Source organism: Monodon monoceros, unplaced genomic scaffold (genome assembly GCF_005190385.1).
Source record: "Monodon monoceros isolate NGI ecotype Baffin Bay Population unplaced genomic scaffold, NGI_Narwhal_1 Super_Scaffold_12, whole genome shotgun sequence".
In the NCBI taxonomy this organism is placed as follows: Eukaryota; Metazoa; Chordata; class Mammalia; order Artiodactyla; family Monodontidae; genus Monodon; species Monodon monoceros.
The window spans coordinates 66,665,320-66,684,051 of NW_021703768.1; the positions used below are offsets into that span (position 1 = coordinate 66,665,320).

Sequence of the window (18,732 nt, forward strand, 5' to 3'; positions counted from 1 at the left end):
CTATGAGGGGCACTTTGAAACACTGAGGGAAAGAAAGAAAGAAGAAAGCTGAATCTAGACTTCTGTAGGTTTCTGGCAGGGGAAGAGGATCTGTTTGAATCCGACAAGGGATTTGCTTCGGGGAATTTCCTGTCCGGCCCATTATTACCGGGGTCTTTGTAGATTGCGCAATGACGTTGGGCTCCCCATCGGGCAGCTCCCGGGGAAAGCAATGGGGAATTCTTACGCTTTCCCTCTAGGTCTCAGAAGGATCTCGTTTTCTCAGTGTCTCTTTCAGGTTGGCAGAAGCCAGGAGCCTGACACTTCCTTCAGATGGGACAGGCAGGCTCGGTGGCCGCGTAAACACACTGTAACCAAGTTCTTTGCTGATTTTACAGAGTTTCATTTGCTCCCAAGAAGCACTGACGGTACTCAATTGTCTAGTGCTGGCCTGCCCCGCAGGAGCCTGGGGGCTCCTTTCCCCTAACCCAGAACTAGCAGCACGGGGGGCGGGGAAGCGGGGGTGGGGAGGGGTGGGAAGGCAGTGGTTTCCTTGCGCACAGCGCGATGTTACTTAGTGAGTCGCTGAATGGGGAGCGCTGCTGTCCCCAAGCCGATTGGTACTTCTTGTCAGGAAGAAACGCCGAGAGGTGGGAGTGCCTGGGGAGGGAGGCAGGCGGTCCCTACCGCAAGCGCGGGGAGCTGCCTTTCCGCTCCTTTGCCTGCTTTCCAAGCCTGGGCTTTTAGGAGTGGCTGAAGCTGCGGAGCGCTCGAGGAGCCTGTGAATGAACCCTCCTCCTCTTCCTCCTCCTCCTCCTCGCTGAGTCTCCTCCTCGGTGCTGACGGTACTGTGATATAATGATGATGGGTGTCACAACCCGCATTTGAACTTGCAGGCGAGCTGCCCCGAGCCTTTCTGGGGAGGAACTCCAGGCGGGCGGGCGCAACAGCCGCGAACATTAGGTGCTGTGGACAGGCGCTGGGACCGGGCTCTGCGGTCAGCCCCGCATCCTCCCGCATCCTCCAGCACCATCCCGCACCCTTCCCCAGGCCACCGCGCTTCCTATGTGACCCGCCCCGGCAACGCCGAGCCCATTCGCGCAGCGCTGAGGTGAATTTTTCCCCTCAACTGCAGTAAAGCCGCCTTTCAAGGTAATCACGTTTCTTTTGTTCCCCCTTAAAAAAAAAAAAAAAAAGAAAAGAAAAAGAAAAACTTATAGGAAAAAAAATCGAGTTTAGAAAAAAAAAGTACGTTGTAATTGGTAGAAGGCTTTAATTAAAGCTAAGAGAACTAGCTCTGAGAAATTAAGAAAATATGTGCACTGTAAAAAATGCAGGTAACTTTCAGAAGGATGTTTGGAGAGAAGAATACAGGGGGACCTTGGTGCTGAAAAAGATCCAGACAAAAGAAGCCCGGGGTGGGGTGGGAGTAGAAGGACAAATGGAATTGGGGGAAGGGAGGGAAGGGAATGCAGAGAACCCCTAGAAACGTCGTGGGGTCTTGAGCTGGAGAGGAGGGACCCTTGGCACCTTGATCCTTTTTTTTTTTTTTTTTTTTTAACCTGCTCGAGGCAAAAGTTTGAATGGGGACCACCGAGACTTGCCCACATACAAGTCCCCGAAGCCGCCTTGGTGCAGGCCACCTGGCTCCCGGCCCCTGATGTGTGGTCAGTGCCCGGCGTTCCTGGAAAGCTGTTCCCAAGCAGCTTCTGACAGGGCGATCCGGGACCTGCGCGGACATGACCCCCTCAGCCCGCGGGCGGTCTGGGAGGAGGTCCGGTCGGGGAGGTGCAGGGCCCCCGGTTCGCGTCTCTTCGGCGACGCGGGGGCTGTCAAGGCTCTCTCCGGTGCCCCTGGGTTCTTTTGTCCTACGCGCGGTGCGCCGGAGCCGGCCGGGAGGGAGCAGGGGATGGGGGTGGGGTGTTTGGAGCGACGCGGAGGTCTGCGAGGCGCCAGGGCGGGAAAAGCTTGCCCCGAACCAGTAGGGATGTGCAAGAATTTTATCTCACCCTGAGGAGCGAAGTGGAGGCTTTTGCTCTGGTCTCAACGAGCAAACCAGCGCTCAGATCGCTCTTCAGACAAAGGTGGCGCGGGGACCCGAATCTGGGGCCTCTAGGACCAGCCCTCTCGCCCGGACTACTGCAGTCCTCCTTTTCCTTCCATTTCCCCCCCCCCCCCTCCCAGCCCGCGGCCCTAGTTGAGCAACTTTACTGGCGGGTCTTGCGGCGGCGGAGAGCGAGTGGCGGCAGCTCCGGGGGACGCCCTCGGCTGGAGCGCCCCACCTCCCTGCGGAGGCGTGGGCGCCGCCGGTCTACATCCCTGGTGCGTGAGGGCTGGGGGGCATCAGGGTTGTCCAGGCTCACTGTCTGTGTCACTGGGCGTGGAGCAGTCAGTGGGTTAGGCAGCGGAGAGCGAGGTAGAAAACTAGTGTCATAGCTTAAACTATTTGCTCTCGGATCCAGCTGCGCCGTAGCAAGTCCTGCAAGTCCCCAGGAGATGCTACGGGAGGGAGGAGAAATCTACGCGGCGCCTGGAGAGCTGTCCCGCGGTGCGCACACCCACAGGCGGAAGGACAGGCTCGCTATCTGTGTCCGTTCCTCATCTTTGTCTCTCCCTCTCCGTCTCCATCTTCTCTGCCTCTCTTCCCCTCTTCCAGCCTCTGCTTGGTCTCTTTCGCTCCTGCGTCCCCTCCCCCCACGGCTGACAAATGAATGGCTAGTGTGAAATCCCTGCCTCCTCTGTCCGCGGAGGCTGGCAAGGAGGGAGGAGCGAGGGAGGCGGTGCGCTCCTTCGGATCTACCCCCACTTGCTGTGCTTCGAGCTTGCAGAACCCAGATGTCTAGGAATAGGGAGTTTCTTGGTGGGTGTGGGCGCCCCCTGATGGAGAAATGCAGCACATGTGGAGGACAACGAGCGCCCCGCCACCCCAAACCAAATGAGCCGCTTTCACAGCCATGTATTCAAGGATGGAGCACCCTAGCTTCCCCTTCAGTTGTTAGTGTTCTACTTCGGAATCTCGGACGTAAATCTAGGGGTTTGGAGGGCCCAGGAAGGAGACTTGTCTTTAAGGGCCGAAGCGCCTTCTCCCGAGTCAGCTGGGACATGCGCGGCACTCTGGGCCAAGCCTGCAGTTTGGTGGACTAACGCACGTGGCCAAGGGAGGATCCAGGTCTCGGAGGGCTTGGCGCTCAATCTTGGACGTCACTTTAAGAAAGATCATACAGAATGCCTTACTTTTGGAAATTTTATTAAGGCCCACGACCACTCGAACCCAAAGCTAGGGCCCCGCCCCAGACCATTGCCTAAAGAAGGGACCCTAATCCAACATTTAAATTTCCTCAATTTCACAACACTCGCCGAACGTGGAAATTTGGGAGGAGGGCGCCGCGAGGAAAAAGGAGAAAAGGGAAGGAAAGGGACGGTGGAGAGAAAGGGAAGAAGAAAGGAACAGAGACGGGGCACATGCAAACAGCCGGGAGCGGACCGGCCGGGTTCCTTTCAAGGTTTTGGACTAAATTTCGCGTCTCCTTTTAAGCCATTGTTTAAATCCCCAAAGCGATAACAAACCCTACTGAAGCGGCGTGCTGGGAGGGAAGGCGGAGGAACTAGCCCCTTAGAGAGGCTGGGGCGGGGGGCATCTCTCCACTCCTCAGCCCGCGCGAAGAGAAGAACCGCACCGGGCGCTTCCCGCAGCGCCGGGGCTCATCAGCCGCCGCCACGTGGGCTGGGGCTTCTGCTCCCGGCCCGAGACGGGTGTGACTTCTTGGGCTCGGAGACAGCTGCACTACGGGACCGGCAGTCGCTCAGCGCAGAGGCTGGCGGGGCGCCGCCTGGGTCCCCGCCCAGAGGCCAGTGGGGGCGTGGCTTTAGTCCTTCCGCGGGACAGGGGCGGGGCGGGGAGAGCGGAGCGGCGGCGCACCCAGCGCTTAGGCTCCGGGAGGCTGCTGGAGCCGACCAGACTTCTATCCTGACGGCGCTAAACACTCTTATTAAATAAAAAACCATCTGAATTTTTTTTGCCTTGCTTCTTGGGAGTGGTAGGAGGAGTTTTCCCCTTGCGACAGAAAAGAAGTAAAGATTTACTCCAAGCAAACATTTTTGGCAGAAATATGAGACGAGTTTATCCTGTGATCCATATATTGACTTTAAAGATCACTTTTAGTCAATTACAGGATAATCACCTTCCATACGTCCTAAAGAGTTCGTCTAGCATGGCAAACAATTGCCATTGAAAGGACTGATAGATTCCATGAGCGCAAACCTTAGGGGCTGTGAGTGTAACTCTGGTCCCTTTGCATGAGGAGCTTTAGCTCGGTCCCGGCCCATAGTGGGAGCTCAGCTCATATTTATGAAATGACTGAGCTAGTGACTTGGGGGAATGCGGCCCAGAGTTGATGCCGCCACTTAGTGCTACATTTTAGACTCTCCTACTTCTTCGCTTTATCTTGGAAGAACAGAGTTTTAATGATCTATTCCATCTCCAATTCTGACATCTACTTGATCCCCTTTCCCTTCCTTTTTGACTCCTAAAAGCTGTGACCTAAATTCTTTTAAACACTGCTTGGCAATTGTGCCAACCCTACAGTGAAAATATTCCTCTAAAGACCTAAAATGGGATGTTTTGAGTCTAATATAAAAATAGGAAGGCGTCAATGGAAGCAACAACTAGTTTTCTGAGATAAAATCTGTGCCAGTTTGGGGAGTATGTAACCTGGGATGTGAGGGCATATCAAGCAGAAGGTCTCGGAGGCTGACTTCAGGTTCTGAGTTCTATGTGAAAAAAGGAAGATTTTACAATTGTATGTGCCTGTCCCAACTAAACTGCAAAGGGTTCCACGGATTCCAAAGTGGCTGAGCAATTACTTGCTCCAGCAGGAAGTCCACAGTCCTTCATCTTGTGGGTGGTGGGAAGAGGGAGGAGATTCAAGACATTTGCTAAAGATTTGTGTAAGAATTCAAAGTTTCGCTTTGTTTTCCTTAGTAGATAAAAAATATATATATATATAAAGTTAGCCCTAAATTGTATTTCCTGCTTTTAATTTCAAGTTTAAAAAGATTTAACTTTAATTCAAATTTAAAGTTTGAAAAGAATCCCCCTAGATTTATATATGTTTACAAACATAGGTTTCTTCTTTTTCCCTGTGCCTACAAACTGGAAGGAAATACCTGTGCTATCCTAAGATACCTATATCTGCACCCTTGTAAATTGTTTGGAAAGGACCTAAAAAGTTAATTTAAGGCTGAATATGATTAATGTTAAAGATATAGTCATTGTTCTTTCTTTCTTCACATTATTACTCTTAAATACTTTGTGGTTAATGATTGGTCAGTAATTGAACATCAGAGCCTTTGAGAGCACAAAGATCAACCAACACTGTCACCCAACAGCCATATAACTAAGCTCTTTTTGCCTAGTGGGATTCAAACATTTTTATTGACTTTATTCATGGACAAACATCACTAGATACTGTATTTAAAATGGGATATTGCCCTGTGACTGAACAGAACTTCTCCAGACCCATGGTTCTTTTGAGGAAGAGAATGAATGACTGTAGTAGGCTATTATTCCACCACCCACCTAGAGAAACCAGTTAGGACTCACAAATACTCATTGTTGGGGGTTACTGGCTCTGGTATGAGAAAACATGCTGATTGTTGCATAGGTCTGTACTTTACCAGAAAACACAAGGCCCGTACTCTCTCTGATTTGGAATCAGAACAAGGAGAAGTAGAGATAAATGTCTTGGCCAAGCTCCACTTCAGTTAGTGAACGTTTGCCAGTTTCCTCTGGTAGCCTAAATGTGGTTAATTACTTATATATACATTTATACATTTATATTATGTATATGTTCTCCAGGGTATTTGGCTGCCATGTTCTTATCACTGAATGTGCCAGGGGTGGTTCTATTTCAGTGGTCAGTGCAAAGCATCTTTATCTAATGTTGCTTGTTTGTTGTGTTTCCCTGAAATGCCTCTGGATAGATCTATCATCTTTAAAAGTGTGTAAATGCAGATCTACATTTAAGTTTACCTTTTTCTCTGTATACATCCTTCCTTTTTCTGTGTACATCCTACCTCATTCTTCTTAAGAATTTTAAGAGGTGTTTATGTCTATAAACATGAGATTACATAGTTTATGATAAACACATATATAATATATGTTATAATGTTTTTATTATTAAATTACTGAGCTGGTATTACCTGTGGTGTAGTGGAAGGAGCACTAGAATCAGAAAGGGCTTAGAATCAGAAAGCTTGAGTTGCATTTCCTAGTTGAGAAAACCAGGTTAGACACAACTTTTAGACATTTGGTGTAAAAAATCTATTAAATGGATATGCAGTTATAAACATCAAAAGGGTGAATACCTGTGAAAGGGCTTTGATAAATGAGAACTCCACAAATAAATGGTGTTAAGATATATTCCTGGGGCTCATATTGATCTAATTCTATGATCTTAATAATAACAGCATTACCCAAATCATGTATTTCCTACTAAACCTACAAAATGTGTTAGAGAGGGACATACTGTTTTAAGAATTGTCTAATTTCACACTTGTATGTGGAATCTAAAAAAAACAATACAAATGAACTTATTTACAAAACAGAAGTAGACTCACAGACATAGAAAACAAATTTAGAGTCACCAAAGGGGAAAAGGGGAAAGGGATAAATTAGGAATTTGAGATTAACAGATATACACAACAATATATAAAATAGATGAACAACAAGGACCTACTGTATAGCACAAGGAACTATATTCAATATCTTGTAATAACCTGTAATGGAAAAGAATCTGAAAGTATATATATATATGTGTATATCTATTTCTATATATCTGAATCACTGCTGTGCACCTGAAACTGACACAACATTTTAAATCCACTATACTTCAATTTAAATAGAAAAAGAATTGTCTAGTTTAATTGAACAGAAGACAGAGTCCAGAAACAGGCTCAAACGAACATGGATATTCAGTGTAAATGAAGAATTATTCAATAAATGGATTGGGCACAATGGATTGGTTCACTCAAAATACAAGTCAATCGTTACCTCATCTCTTATCCCGAAATAAAGTTAAGATGGATCTAATATGAAATGTAGGGAATGACATTTAAAAAAATAACTAGAGGAAATTATAAGATTTTTAAAATAATAAGCTAAGAGTAAGGAAACCCATGCTAAGGAAAAGGTGAAACCCATGCTAAGGAAAATGTAAAACCCAGAAGCCATACTAGAAAAGATTAATGAATCTGACCAATAACAATTAAATTATTTACATGAAAACAAATAACACATCTGGAAAATATTAGCAACATATGAGAGACAAAAAACTAACAACTATTTTGATATGCCAGGACCTTTTACAAAAACTAAACCACAATCTATCAAAAAGAAAAAGTGGCAAATGTTTTATGCAGGCTGCTGGCAGAAAGAGAAAAATAAATGTTTTAACATCATCTTAAAAATTGCTCCATTTCATTCATAGTTAAAGAAATAGTAATTAAAACAACAATGATATTCTGCACCATTTTTTCATCAATCAGAGCCATAAAGATAAAAATAGTTTAATGAAAGTTTGTGTTGGGTCAAGTTGTGGGGAAACTGGATCTCTCATATATGTAAATAGGTTCATCTTTTTTAGAAAGTGATTTGGTAATAGCTATCAAAAATTTTTTTAACTGTATATACCTTTTGACCCAGCAATTCCTCTTCTAGATATTGTCATATAGACATTGGTATGAATGCCACCCTAAACAAATGGCCAAGGATGCCCTTTGCAGCATTATTTCATAGCAAAAATTTGGAAACACCTTAAAGGCTCATCACAGGAACTGGTAAAATAAAAGATGCTACATTTATCTAGGGGAAAACTATGCAGCTGTTAAAAATGACACAGACACACTGTATTAGCTGATTCAGAATATTCTCCGAGATAAACTGTGTTTTAAGTGAAGAAAGTAAGGTACCAAATAGTGTAAAATATGCACCCAATTATGTACAAAATGGGCATATTCATTCATTCAACAAATATTTACTGGGTGTCCTGGGCATTGTGGATATAGCAGTGAACAAAACATCAAAGGCTACATTCCTGGAGCTTATATTATGGAGGGCAGAGAAAGGCAATTCCCAAATATACATATACAATGGGGAGATGTGCTATGATGTAAATAGAGCATGAGAATGGGAGTGGAGAGTGCAGTGTGTTGTAGATCAAGGAGGAACAGGTTCACCAGGCAGAGAACAGGGCAGTGCTAAGAAGCAATGACATGAAAAAGCTTAGCCAAGTCCAGGTGCAGGAATCCAGTCACATGTTAGCGGTGTATCCACATGGTGCCATTATTCCTGTGAAGCAAATTCATGACACTTCATGTTTAAACCATGATATCTCTCTCTGCATTACAGCGTTTCCTCCTTTGAGAAAGCACTCCGTAGCAACATGATAGACAATGCTCCTTACATCTACTTTGTGGCTGAGGTATCCTGGACAATTGGTTGTCTAGGGTAACTAATTCAAAAACTAGAAGACAAACCATTGTGTCTGCATCCTTAAGTCACCCTTTGCTCAGTGGAGCTTCCCCAAGATCAAGGGAGAATGCTAAGTATCTGTTTACTAGAACCTTGGCTCTCTCTTTCTCTGAGGCAGCCCATCGCCGGCCTGACCGTTATCCCCTCTGCAGACATCTCTTACGGATAGGAATCCTGTTGACCTTGTCTCTTGTGTCTCCCAGGCAATTAAACAGCTTCAGTCAGCTGTGACTTGATCGTTCAATGACTTTTTCCTCTTCTCATTGACTTCACTGGAATAGAAGACTAAATATAGGCACTGGCTGTCATATCTCCCAGGTCTTTCTGTGCAGACAGACTCGTTATCACTAACAAACAATGCTTACAAGACCCACACACAGAAGAGCAGAAGAATAGAGATGGGGGTCGGAGTGGTGCTCAAAACAAAGAAGCTCCAGAAAGTTTCTCATGTAGTAAAATCAAAGAAGGCAAATGGTGTGCTTTAACAACCATGACCATGAACACAGTCTTATAAAAATTAAAGAAACGGAATGACATCCCTGGACTCTAAGGAAAAGGCAATGGAAATATAGTTCTGAGGTCAGAACTTTGGGCATTTGAGTTATATGGAGTGGAAATGGATGAGAGGCCAAGCGGGGCCAGTGCTAAGCTTGAGTGCACGGAGCCAAGGCCAGAGGCTGCTGCCTGCTTAGTGCTAATGACTGGCCAGCTAGAATATGGACCTTGAGCTGCCAGGTCTGATTTTCCAAAAGAAGTCATAGATCTGGGACTTAGTGTGAACTCTCCAATTTTTAAATGTTGGCAACTTATTTAAACATATTTTTGCAAATATGTTTAAAACATGACTGATCTCTCCCTTGCACTTTTAATGCACTGGCTCCTTCCCTAGCCTTGTCTTAGGGACAGTCTTACTTGAGCAAGTGATGAGTATACTTGTTATATAGATGAAGAACTGTTTCCTCCCCTCCCTCAAAAAAAAGCCACTTTTATGAGGAGGAAGTATGGCACAAAGAGTTAGACTTTTGAGTATCTGCCTTGGACAGGAGATCAGGATGCAGAAGACCCATTCCTGGTCAGGATTACATCTTCCCCTCTGGTTTTGTTATAAGATCCAACACTCTAGATATTGACAAACATCAGATATTACTGAGTCACAGTAAATATTAAATGTATTTCAGGTGTTAATTGGCCCACTCATCCATGTTTAAAGAGTTTGTTGACACTTCTCTTCAAAATGTATTTCTGAATAGGAAATAGGGGCGTTGGTCACACATTTGGTCAACAAACCTACCTCAAGGGTCTACTCTGAAGCTGGCACTGTGGGTGAAATATTGTGGGAATTAGTAAGCTGAATGTGATACCGGCTCTGCCTTCCGGAAGCCTACTGTTCTACACAGGAGATAAAACATGTTTCTAAATAATGATTCAGAGCACATAGAAATAAGTTATAGGACAATTTACTGTGAGCATGAAGTTGTACACAGCTGTAGTAGTAACCCAGGTTATAATTTTCAAATCTAAGAGCTTTAAATACTTTTCTTTTTCCTACTAGTGATATGAAACCAGGAAGAGAACACTGGTAGAAAGCTTGAATTAGAAATTTTAATAATAAATATTGAGTACTGAATATGCTGTGTATCACTGAGCTATATTTTATATACATTCTTCTATCAATTTTCATTGTACTGCTTTTCACTATTAAATAGCTACTGGAAATGAGAGAGTTAGTAACTTACCCAAAATCACAGAGTATAAGCAGAAGATTTGGAACTTGAATTCACGGCTATTTGACAATGGAAATAGACTTTTTATTAGTTTTTTAAATTTTATTTTGGAAATAGACTTTTAACATTAAGCTTATAAAAGTTTCCTGAAAAAAAGAAAAAAAATTAAGAAAAATTTTTCTTGAAGGACAATAGGAAATTATTGTTTGTAAGCACAATTACAGAAAAGTTTCTTATTTGGATTCAGTTAGTACTCATGGAATACACTGTCTTTAATAGCATTGTATGATACAATCTTAAATTTCATTTTGTTGAAAACTGTAGGGTATGTGAAATTGATATCTTAATTTTTCCCTGAAATATTGTTATAGTATTGAGATATGGGTATATACTTCCTGCTTGCTGTGGTATCTTATTAATAAAAAAGAAATGTAGAAACATAATTTCCCAGTTAGTGTGTAACAACATCTATTAGCATATCTCAGTAATTATATGATAAATAAACTTAATTATCAAGGTTACTTTAGGATTATCAACTGTATACTTTTCATTGTGAGTTGTCAGATGGCCTATTGATGGAAAATATAAGACATATAATGTATTAGGTAAAAAAAAAATGGTCTTCAGGACATATCTAGAATTTTATAATTTTTTTAAGAAAGGTCCTAACACTTATTTCAATATATATAAAATAAAGCAATCAGGTAGGGAAGAATATCAAGAGTAAAGGTATAGCTGTCATAAATTATGAAATTGAATTTGAGCCCAAATTGGACTTGGATTCATTCTTACAGCATTTACTTCTTTTTAATCTAGGTTTTCTAAATCATACACAATTTAGATATTTTCTAAGGCAGTTATGCAGGGCACCAACTCAAATATGTGTCAGTTAGGATGCCTTCAGCGACAAGCAACAAAAATCCTTGATTTTATTGGTTTAAATAATAAAGGAATTTATTATCTACTATAAAGAAAGTTCAAGGTTATGGTTGGCTGTAGGTCTAATGCCTGAGCACTTCAGCCCTGCCTCTCCTGATTCTTTCTCAGCTTCATCCCAGAGGGTATCTTATATACTCATGGGTGCAAGATAGATACAACAGTTTCACGAGGTATATCCTATCTTGATAATGTCCAGTGAAGAAAAGCAACCATCACTTCCTTTTTTCTCTTCTTAAAATGAATATACCTTTCCCAGGAGCAACCCCTTCACGCAAGATCCTCTCACATCTCATTGGCCAAAATTGCATCATATACTCATTCCAAAACCAGTCATTGGCAAAAGAAATGGGAACAATGTAACTGACATAGAATAATCAGGATCATCCCCTTGGGCTGGGGTTTGACCCAGGTTCCACTAAAGTATATGGCTGTGTGAAGGAGGGTAGATACTAGAATGGAATTAGAGTTTTGTTAGAAAAGAGAAAGAGGAATGGCTACAGGATAGCCAATCAACAATGGCTGTTATAGAACAGTCCTAAAGGTAACTGAGAAGGGAATAACTGGAGATCAAATAGCCTTCTGCAGTTCTTCTGAGCTTAGCTCTTTGATTTCTAGATGGTCCCCAACAATGGTAGTTATCCTCCTCATAATGATAGCTTCATAGATATTTGAGCTGGAAGGGACCATGTTGAGACCCAGATTTGTTAAATGTCTTCACACAATAAATTAATGGCAAAGCCAGGGCAGGGTTTCTTGACTCTCAGTACAGGGTGTTTTCTTTCATTCTTTACCCTTCAGACAGTTGGAACTGCTTTAAAACTCATGGCAAGCACTGGCCTTTTCTGTAATTAACAGCTTCTTACAATATATGTATTTTGTTTGTTCAGCCTCCTAGAAAATAAATTGAATTTGTGCTTTAAAAAGCCTGCTGAGATCCTTGTTCTCTGTTCTGATACCATGTGCATGAACCACCAACAGGTTTCCTCCTACCTCACATTTGATGTGAATCCCTTTCTTGCAACATCTCTCTCAATAGCTTCCCCATCTTCTCTTGCTCCATCTATGACCAACTTCCTGTTTCTAAATAGATTTTGTGGTCGCCCCTCCCTCCTTGTGCCAGCTCCTAGCCACTAGTTACTTAGGCTGTGGTCTATATTGTTCTTCCAACAGCCTACCCTGTTGTGGTTGCCCCACACATCCACGTTGTTATATGTCCCCAGTTTGGGTTCTGGGATTATTTTGGTAACTACCACATTGGGTGAGAGTCAAACTAATAATTTAAAGTGTTGGGACAACTTCTCCTATTGCAAGTCTCCTCCTGTTTTTACAATCCAAGAGGAGCTGCTTCTTGTACTCTTATTACCTATAATGCACAAATAGAATGTGATGTATGGCCTCCCACAAACCTGAATGCTTATGATTTACTTTGTGTTTTTCTTCTTTTCTTTCTAGGACAAGATGTTGATAAATATAAAGAGCATCTTATGGATGTGCTCTACCTTAATAGCAGCCCATGCACTACAGAAAGGTGAGTGTGGTAACAATTTTTTTGGGACTAATTGAAATAAAAATTGAAGTACTGGGGCATGGAATGGGATTATGGAATCATTAAAATAAAGGATGGGGCTTCCCTGGTGGCGCAGTGGTTGAGAGTCCGCCTGCCGATGCAGGGGACACGGGTTCGTGCCCTGGTCCGGGAGGATCCCACATGCCGCGGAGCGGCTGGGCCCGTGAACCATGGCCGTTGAGCCTGCGAGTCCGGAGCCTGTGCTCCGCAACGGGAGAGGCCACAACAGTGAGAGGCCTGCATACCGCAAAAAAAAAAAAAAAAAAAAAAAGGATGAATTTTTGATCTATTCATTGCTGAACACTTTTAGCTAAAATATTATTAGGTTGAAAACAGTGGTTTTAAATAAATCAATCATAACAAAATAATGAGCCAGGTGCTAAAGAAGCAAGTGGGCTTTCAGTAACTTCCCAGATTACTTTCAGACTGTGCAAAAAGGCTCACATGTGGGGCTGGGCATATTTTTAAATTCTACTTTCTTCAACACTGCTCAAAAATTTTCTATATTAAAAAAAGAAGACTATTAAACATTCAGGAGGACAGAGTTTGAAAAAAGTAAAGAAGATAGAGAGAAGGCTGATAGCCAAGTTTTTCCCCCACCTCCATTTCTTTTTTCCTTCCCTCCCCTCCCCTCCCCTTCCCTTCCCTTCCCTTCCCTTCCCTTCCCTTCCCCTTCCCTTCCCTTCCCTTCTCCCCACCCCCTTTCTAGTAACTGGATAAGTACACATCCACTGTTTTTGTTAGCTGTAAATTATATATCTATCTAATGAGGGTTCTGTGATTCCAAATTTGTGGACTCTGGTCTATGAAAAAAGATACTGTGCTGGGTTTCAGTGATCTGCTCCCATCAAGGGTCTCTCCAGACTCAGCTTCCACTTCTTTCTCATACTCACTCTATGCGTCTAGTCTCTGCAAGAATTTACAATTGCATTCATAGACCTTCTTATTCCCTTTTATTTACATGCAGTTCCTTCTGCTTGACAGTCCCTTCTCTTGGTCTCTACAGTTCCACTTCAGTTCATTCTTAAGACTCAAAATTTAAGTATCATTCCATCTATTCATCCATCCTTCCACCTATCCACTCATTTATCCATCCATTGACAGTATTGTTTGAATACATTCTATGTGCTACATGTTAGCCTGGGTCTCCAGGGATATATCAGTGGATGAGTCATACATTTTCTTGGATTTCATTAAACCTAATCTCCTTAGTTACATGAGGTAAGCGATAAACAAGTAAACAAACAATCCAAGTACTTCCAAATAGATGAATATAAAGCAGAATGACATCATAGGAAATGGCATGGGGGGGGGGGCGGGGGGGGTGATAAAGCGTCTTTGAGAAAGTCATACTTAAACCGATGTGGGAATGACGAGGAAGAGCCAGCCAGCTAAGATTTGGCCCAAGTTAGGTAGTGTGTTTGAACAACAGAAAGTTCACTGTAGTTGGAGAGCAGTGACCAAGAAGAAAGTAGGAGATACAGACAGAGAGATAGTCAGAGGTCAGTTCATATAAATAGTAACAATATCTAATACTTAGAAAAGAGCTTCCTATGAGCCAAGAACAGCTTAACATTAGCTTACTGACACATTCATTATCCATAGAGGAAACTGAAAACCTAAGAGACTTGCTCAAAGCCACACAACCAGTAAGTAGCAGAACTGGGAGATAAACCAAGGCTGTCCCAGGAGTGTGTGAGCTTTACCTCTGTTACGTTTCTTATCTATATAGGGCATTGTAGCTTTAGAAATGACTAGATTTTATTTCCAGGAAGCACTGAAGGAAGCGCTGAAGGGTTTCAGCAGGTGAAAGACATGAGTTGATGAATGTTTTCAAAGTTCCATGTTTGCTATTCTATGTAGATTTGACTGTAGGAGAGCAAAAGTGGCAGCAGGGAGGTCATTTAGGAGACTATTGTGGTCACCTGTATGTGAAATGGGGTGTGGCAGAAGAGCTGGAGAGAAGTGAATTCTCATCTCTCCAACATGGAGATGGAGGATTCAGACCAACAAATGGATCGGATGTGGTGTGGTGAGGGCAAGAGAGGAATCAAGGACGAGCTGACTTCGGACATGGCTCTCATTCCCCTTTCCAGCCAATTTAAAAGCCCTTTCTCTATGTTCCCATTGTCCCCTGTGCTGTGACATCTGTTATAGCCCATACCACTCGCTATGATAAGTTATGCTTCATTTTTCTTCCCAAGGGGTGTGTAGCTTCAAGAGAGCTGTTTTTTATTTTCTAGCAGAGTTCCTGACACATTGCTAGCACTTAATCAATTTATGTGTTGAGTGAATAAGTGAATGAATAAATAAACAATGTGTGAATACCACAGTGAATGACCTGGATGGCCGTCAGAGTCTAGGCTCCACCAATCCAAGAGCCCAGGAGCTGTCCTTTTTAGCATTTTCAGGAAGTAAAGGTTGAAGGTCACAGAGAGGAAAGGACAACGGCATCCAGTGAAGAGGGAAGACATAGAGAGGAGATAGAGAAAAGGAGTTGGTTTGAGTGGGAAGTAATAGGAGGGAATTATAGAGAAAGTAGTGGGAGAACCTTGAGGAACAGGGCAACTTACCCTCCACTTAAAACAAAGAAAGAACTCATACAAACAGTAGGGAAACAAAAAAACACTTATGGTATAGCTCCTTGATGGTATTTTAAAATAGTAATAATAGCTAACAGTATTGAGTGATTTCTACATTACGCCTCGTTCTAAGTATTTTACTTTGTTATCCCTTTTTAATCTTAGCTCTCCGATGAGACACATGCTTTTATTCTCCCCATTTGACAAATGAGGAAACTGCAATACCAAAAGATTTAGAGACATAGCTAATGTAGAAGATTATACATCAATTTAGTGATTGAGCCCGTAGGTGAACCCAGGCAGTCTGGCTCCACAGTCCATGCTCTCAACCACTGTATTGTACTTTATCCCAAGCATCAAGTTCTTTGCAAATCTGTAATCACTGTTAAGAGATGTCATTAGTTTGGGGCTAATTTCAGAAGAATTTTTACTTTTTCATGTGAGGGGTAAAAATTGAAAATGTAAGATCCATATGAAACAGACTTGCCAAGTTCATAGTGAATCACAGAGCAGTAACTAGTTGAGTCAACACAAGTGCTCTTATCTTAAGGTTTTCTCTGTTTATGTCTACGCACGCAAAACTAATGAACACTCTGTCTATTGGTTTCTGGATTTATTTTAATGCATGAAGAACTCTTTGCTTTAAAAATACCCTTTATATTGATTATCTAGCATTGACCCAGTTATTTGGATATTCTTCTAATATTAATAAATGCAGCCATGCACAGTTATTAGTAAATGAATGAACAAGAGAGTGACATTAATACTTGAGAGGGTGATAAATTCCCCTATACTCACTCTGACAATTATTTGGCCAAGGTCTGTGTGTGTGTTTGTTCAAATTGTGTAGATAGAATTTGCATCAACCTTGCTCTGCAGAATTTATTGGCAGAGAATGAAACATAACTGATCATTCATTGTTCAGAGATTTCTCCCTTACTGTATTCATTTAGACCACAAACTATCTGGTGGGAATAGTGAATTTTTTTTAAAGCAATTTTTTTTGAATTTTATTTTATTTATTTTTTTATACAGCAGGTTCTTATTAGTCATCAATTTTATACACATCAGTGTATACATGTCAATCCCAATCTCCCAATTAATCACACCCCCACCCCCACCCACCACTGCTTTCCCCCCTTGGTGTCCATATGTTTGTTCTCTATATCTGTGTCTCTATTTCTGCCCTGAAAACTGGTTCATCTGTACCATTTTTCTAGATTCCACATATATGCGTTAATATACGGTATTTGTTTTTCTCTTTCTGACTTACTTCACTCTGTATGACAGTCTCTAGATCCATCCATGTCTCTACAAATGACCCAGTTTCATTTCTTTTTATGGCTGAGTAATATTCCGTTGCATATATGTACCACATTTTCTTTATCCATCCGTCCATTGATGGGCATTTAGGTTGCTTCCATGACCTGGCTATTGTAAATAGCGCAGCAATGAACATTTTGGTACATGACTCTTTTTGAATTATGGTTTTCTCTGGGTATATGCCCGGTAGTGGGATTGTTGGGTCATATGGTAGTTCTATTTTTAGTTTTTTAAGGAACCTCCATACTGTTCTCCATAGTGGCTGTATCAATTTACATTCCCACCAACAGTGCAAGAGGGTTCCCTTTTCTCCACACCCTCTCCAGCATTTGTTGTTTGTAGATTTTCTGATGATGCCCATTCTAACTGGTGTGAAGTGATACCTCAGTGTAGTTTTGATTTGCATTTCTCTAATAATTAGTGATGTTGAGCAGCTTTTCATGTGTCTCTTGGCCATCTGTATGTCCTCTTTGGAGAAATGTCTATTTAAGTCTTCTGCCCATTTTTTTATTGCGTTTTTTGTCTTTTAAATATTGAGCTGCATGAGCTGTTTATATATTTTGGAGATTAATCCTTTGTCCGTTGATTCGTTGGCAAATATTTTCTCCCATTCTGAGGGTTGTCTTTTCGTCTTGTTTATAGTTTCCTTTGCTTTGCAAAAGCTTTGAAGTTTCATTGGGTCCCATTTGTTTATTTTTGTTTTTATTTCCATTACTCTAGGAGGGGGATCAAAAAAGATCTTGCTGAGATTTATGTCAAAGAGTGTTCTTCCTATGTTTTCCTCTAAGAGTTTTATAGTGTCCGGTCTTACATTTACATCTCTAATCCATTTTGAGTTTATTTTTGTGTATGGTGTTAGGGAGTGTTCTAATTTCATTCTTTTACATGTTGCTGACCAGTTTTCCCAGCACCACTTATTGAAGAGGCTGTCTTTTCTCCATTGTATATCCCTGCCTCCTTTGTCATAGATTAGTTGACCATAGGTGTGTGGGTTTATCTCTGGGCTTTATATCCTGCTCCATTGATCTATATTTCTGTTGTTGTGCCAGTACCATATTGTCTTGATTACTGTAGCTTTGTGGTATAGTCTGAGGTCAGGGAGTCTGATTCCTCCAGCTCCGTTTTTTTCCATCAAGATTGCTTTGGCTATTTGGGGTCTTTTGTGTCTCCATACAAATTTTAAGATTTTTTGTTCTAGTTCTGTAAAAAATGCCATTGATAATTTAATAGGGATTACATTGAATCTGTAGTTTGCTTTGGGTAGTATAGTCATTTTCACAATGTTGATTCTTCCAATCCAAGAACATGGAATATCTCTCCATCTGTTGGTATCATCTTTAATTTCTTTCAGCAGTGTCTTATAGTTTTCTGTATACAACACTTTTGTCTCCCTAGGTAGGTTTATTCCTAGGTATTTTATTCTTTTTGTTGCAATTGTAAATGGGAGTGTTTTCTTAATTTCTCTTTCAGATTTTTCATCATTCGTGTATAGGAATGCAAGAGATTTCTGTGCATTAATTTTATATCCTGCAACTTTACCAAATTCATTGATTAGCTCTAGTAGTTTTCTGGTGGCATCCTTAGGATTCTCTATGTATAATATCATGTCATCTGCAAACAATGACAGTTTTACTTCTTTTCCAATTTGTATTCCATTTATTTCTACTTCTTCTCTGATTGCCATGGCTAGGACTTCCAAAACTATGTTGAATAATAGTGGAGAGAGTGGACATCCTTGTCTTGTTCCTGATCTTAGAGGAAACGCTTTCAGTTTTTCACCATTGAGAATGATGTTTGCTGTGGGTTTGTTGTATATGGCCTTTATTATGTTGAGGTAGGTTCCCTCTGTGCCCACTTTCTGGAGAGTTTTTATCATAAATGGGTGTTAAATTTTGTCAAAAGCTTTTTCTGCATCTATTGAGATGATCATATGGTTTTTCTTCTTCAATTTGTTAATGTGGTGTATCACATTGATTGATTTGCATATATTGAAGAATCCTTGCATCCCTGGGATAAATCCCACTTGATCATGGTGTATGATCCTTTTAATGTGTTGTTGGATTTTGTTTGCTAGTATTTTGTTGAGGA

General features: G+C 41.8%; 1 protein-coding gene across 2 annotated transcripts in view; it reads left to right on the plus strand.

Moving 5' to 3' along the window:
- The first annotated feature begins 737 nt into the window (after positions 1 to 737).
- Positions 738 to 18,732, plus strand: part of VCAN (versican) — a 113,140-nt gene continuing 95,145 nt past the window's right edge. For both annotated transcript variants that reach the window (XM_029217545.1, XM_029217544.1), the window contains exons 1-2: positions 738 to 1,131; positions 12,625 to 12,700. In XM_029217545.1, the coding sequence (XP_029073378.1) occupies positions 12,631 to 12,700 (70 nt within the window). In that variant the 5' untranslated portion in view covers positions 738 to 1,131; positions 12,625 to 12,630. The remainder of the gene's footprint in view (positions 1,132 to 12,624; positions 12,701 to 18,732) is intronic.